The sequence below is a fragment of the Morone saxatilis genome, unplaced genomic scaffold, assembly GCF_004916995.1.
Source record: "Morone saxatilis isolate NCDOM2014 unplaced genomic scaffold, NCSU_SB_2.0 Contig16, whole genome shotgun sequence".
NCBI classification, from domain to species: Eukaryota; Metazoa; Chordata; class Actinopteri; family Moronidae; genus Morone; species Morone saxatilis.
Window position 1 is genome coordinate 3,855,151 of NW_023339718.1, and position 1,410 is coordinate 3,856,560.

General features: G+C 40.6%; 1 protein-coding gene across 1 annotated transcript in view; it reads left to right on the top strand.

Annotated features, from left to right (window-relative positions):
* The window catches only part of adamts13 (ADAM metallopeptidase with thrombospondin type 1 motif, 13), a 15,761-nt gene that overhangs the window by 3,706 nt on the left and 10,645 nt on the right, over positions 1–1,410 (top strand). The window contains 4 exon segments of the mRNA XM_035658139.1: positions 639–722; positions 928–981; positions 983–1,053; positions 1,149–1,295. Of these exon segments, the coding sequence (XP_035514032.1) occupies positions 639–722; positions 928–981; positions 983–1,053; positions 1,149–1,295 (356 nt within the window).

The following is a 1,410-nucleotide window of genomic DNA, read 5'->3' on the forward strand; positions in this document are numbered from 1 at the left end:
ACTAACATTTTTTTTGCTCCTAATTTGCTACAGTCCCATTATTTACTTCATTACGGCTTTATGTTAGCCTTACTGTGCTGTAAAATAGTGGTCGTATGTTAAAGATCGCCCTCCCAGACCCAATGTGTCTTGAATATGCAAAAAATACGTTATATTATTCCGTATTAAATGCCTTAAAAATGGCAACGTACTTTTACTAACATCGTACGTACATTCAAATTCCATATTACCCTATAGAATATGACCAAATTTTGTTCATTTCTACAAGTTTCCTGCTGGACAGCAAGATGTCTCCCTAACTTCACTGTAAAGTCCCATTCTCAGTGTATGGCAACTTGGTGGACTCACACTGTATAATTGCATACCTGGTACCAGAATTTATATTAATAATAAATTCTTTGATGTCACAATCATGCCCAAACATAGGCCCCCGACCTTAAAACAGTCCAGATTTCTCCAGTGACCGTTACATGACCAAACTTTCAACTTCAGCTCAGATAAAGTGGTGAAAAAAACACCGAGTATGTTGAAATGCTTACATAACCAGAAGTATAGACTCTGCTGCAATGCTACAGTCCCGGTACACTCTGAACATCCTGAGATGTATTAACCTGACTTATATTCCAATTTCCACCCAGGCCTCCGAGCTGCTGAGAGACATGACCCTGGGTGCCAACATGAGGGTGCACCTGGTCCGCATGATCATCCTGTCAGAGCCAGAGGTAAGCGGCTCACTCACTCAACCTAAAAGTTCATAATTGGCCAGATTTGAGAAGTAGTCTTAGAGCTGTTGTTGTAATTTGAGCATTCATAAGCCAATGTTGTTATCCAGGGTGACTTTGAATGTGAGCAGTAAAATAACCTCCTTTCTGTTGTATGATCAGTATCTTACTTTTATCACTGTGTATCACTGTTAAACTCTTCTAGCCAGAGATCCAAATGTCGACCAACATTACCTCTTCTCTCAGAAGTGTGTGTGACTTGGGGCCGAAGGATAAACCCCTCAAACGATACAAACCCACTACACGCTGATCTACTGTTGTACATTACAAGGTGTGCCATGTGTAGCTGTATTGTATGTATAAGTCAATGTTTACTTTGTATTTTATGAATAAACAATTGCTTTACTATATGTTTATCACAAACAGGTATGACCTGGTGTTGCCTGATGGGAACAAGCAGGTCAGGGGGGTAGCACAGCTGGGTGGGGCTTGCTCCAGTGAATGGAGCTGCGTGATCACAGAGGACACAGGCTTTGACCTGGGGATCACCATCACTCATGAAATTGGCCACAGGTAAGGCAAAGAGTCAAATATCATCGACAGTGAATCCACATTATCTTCAATATGTAACACTGTGTTTTCCAAGTCTGTAATATCCAAATAATTATGTTTCCTGGAAAGAAATATG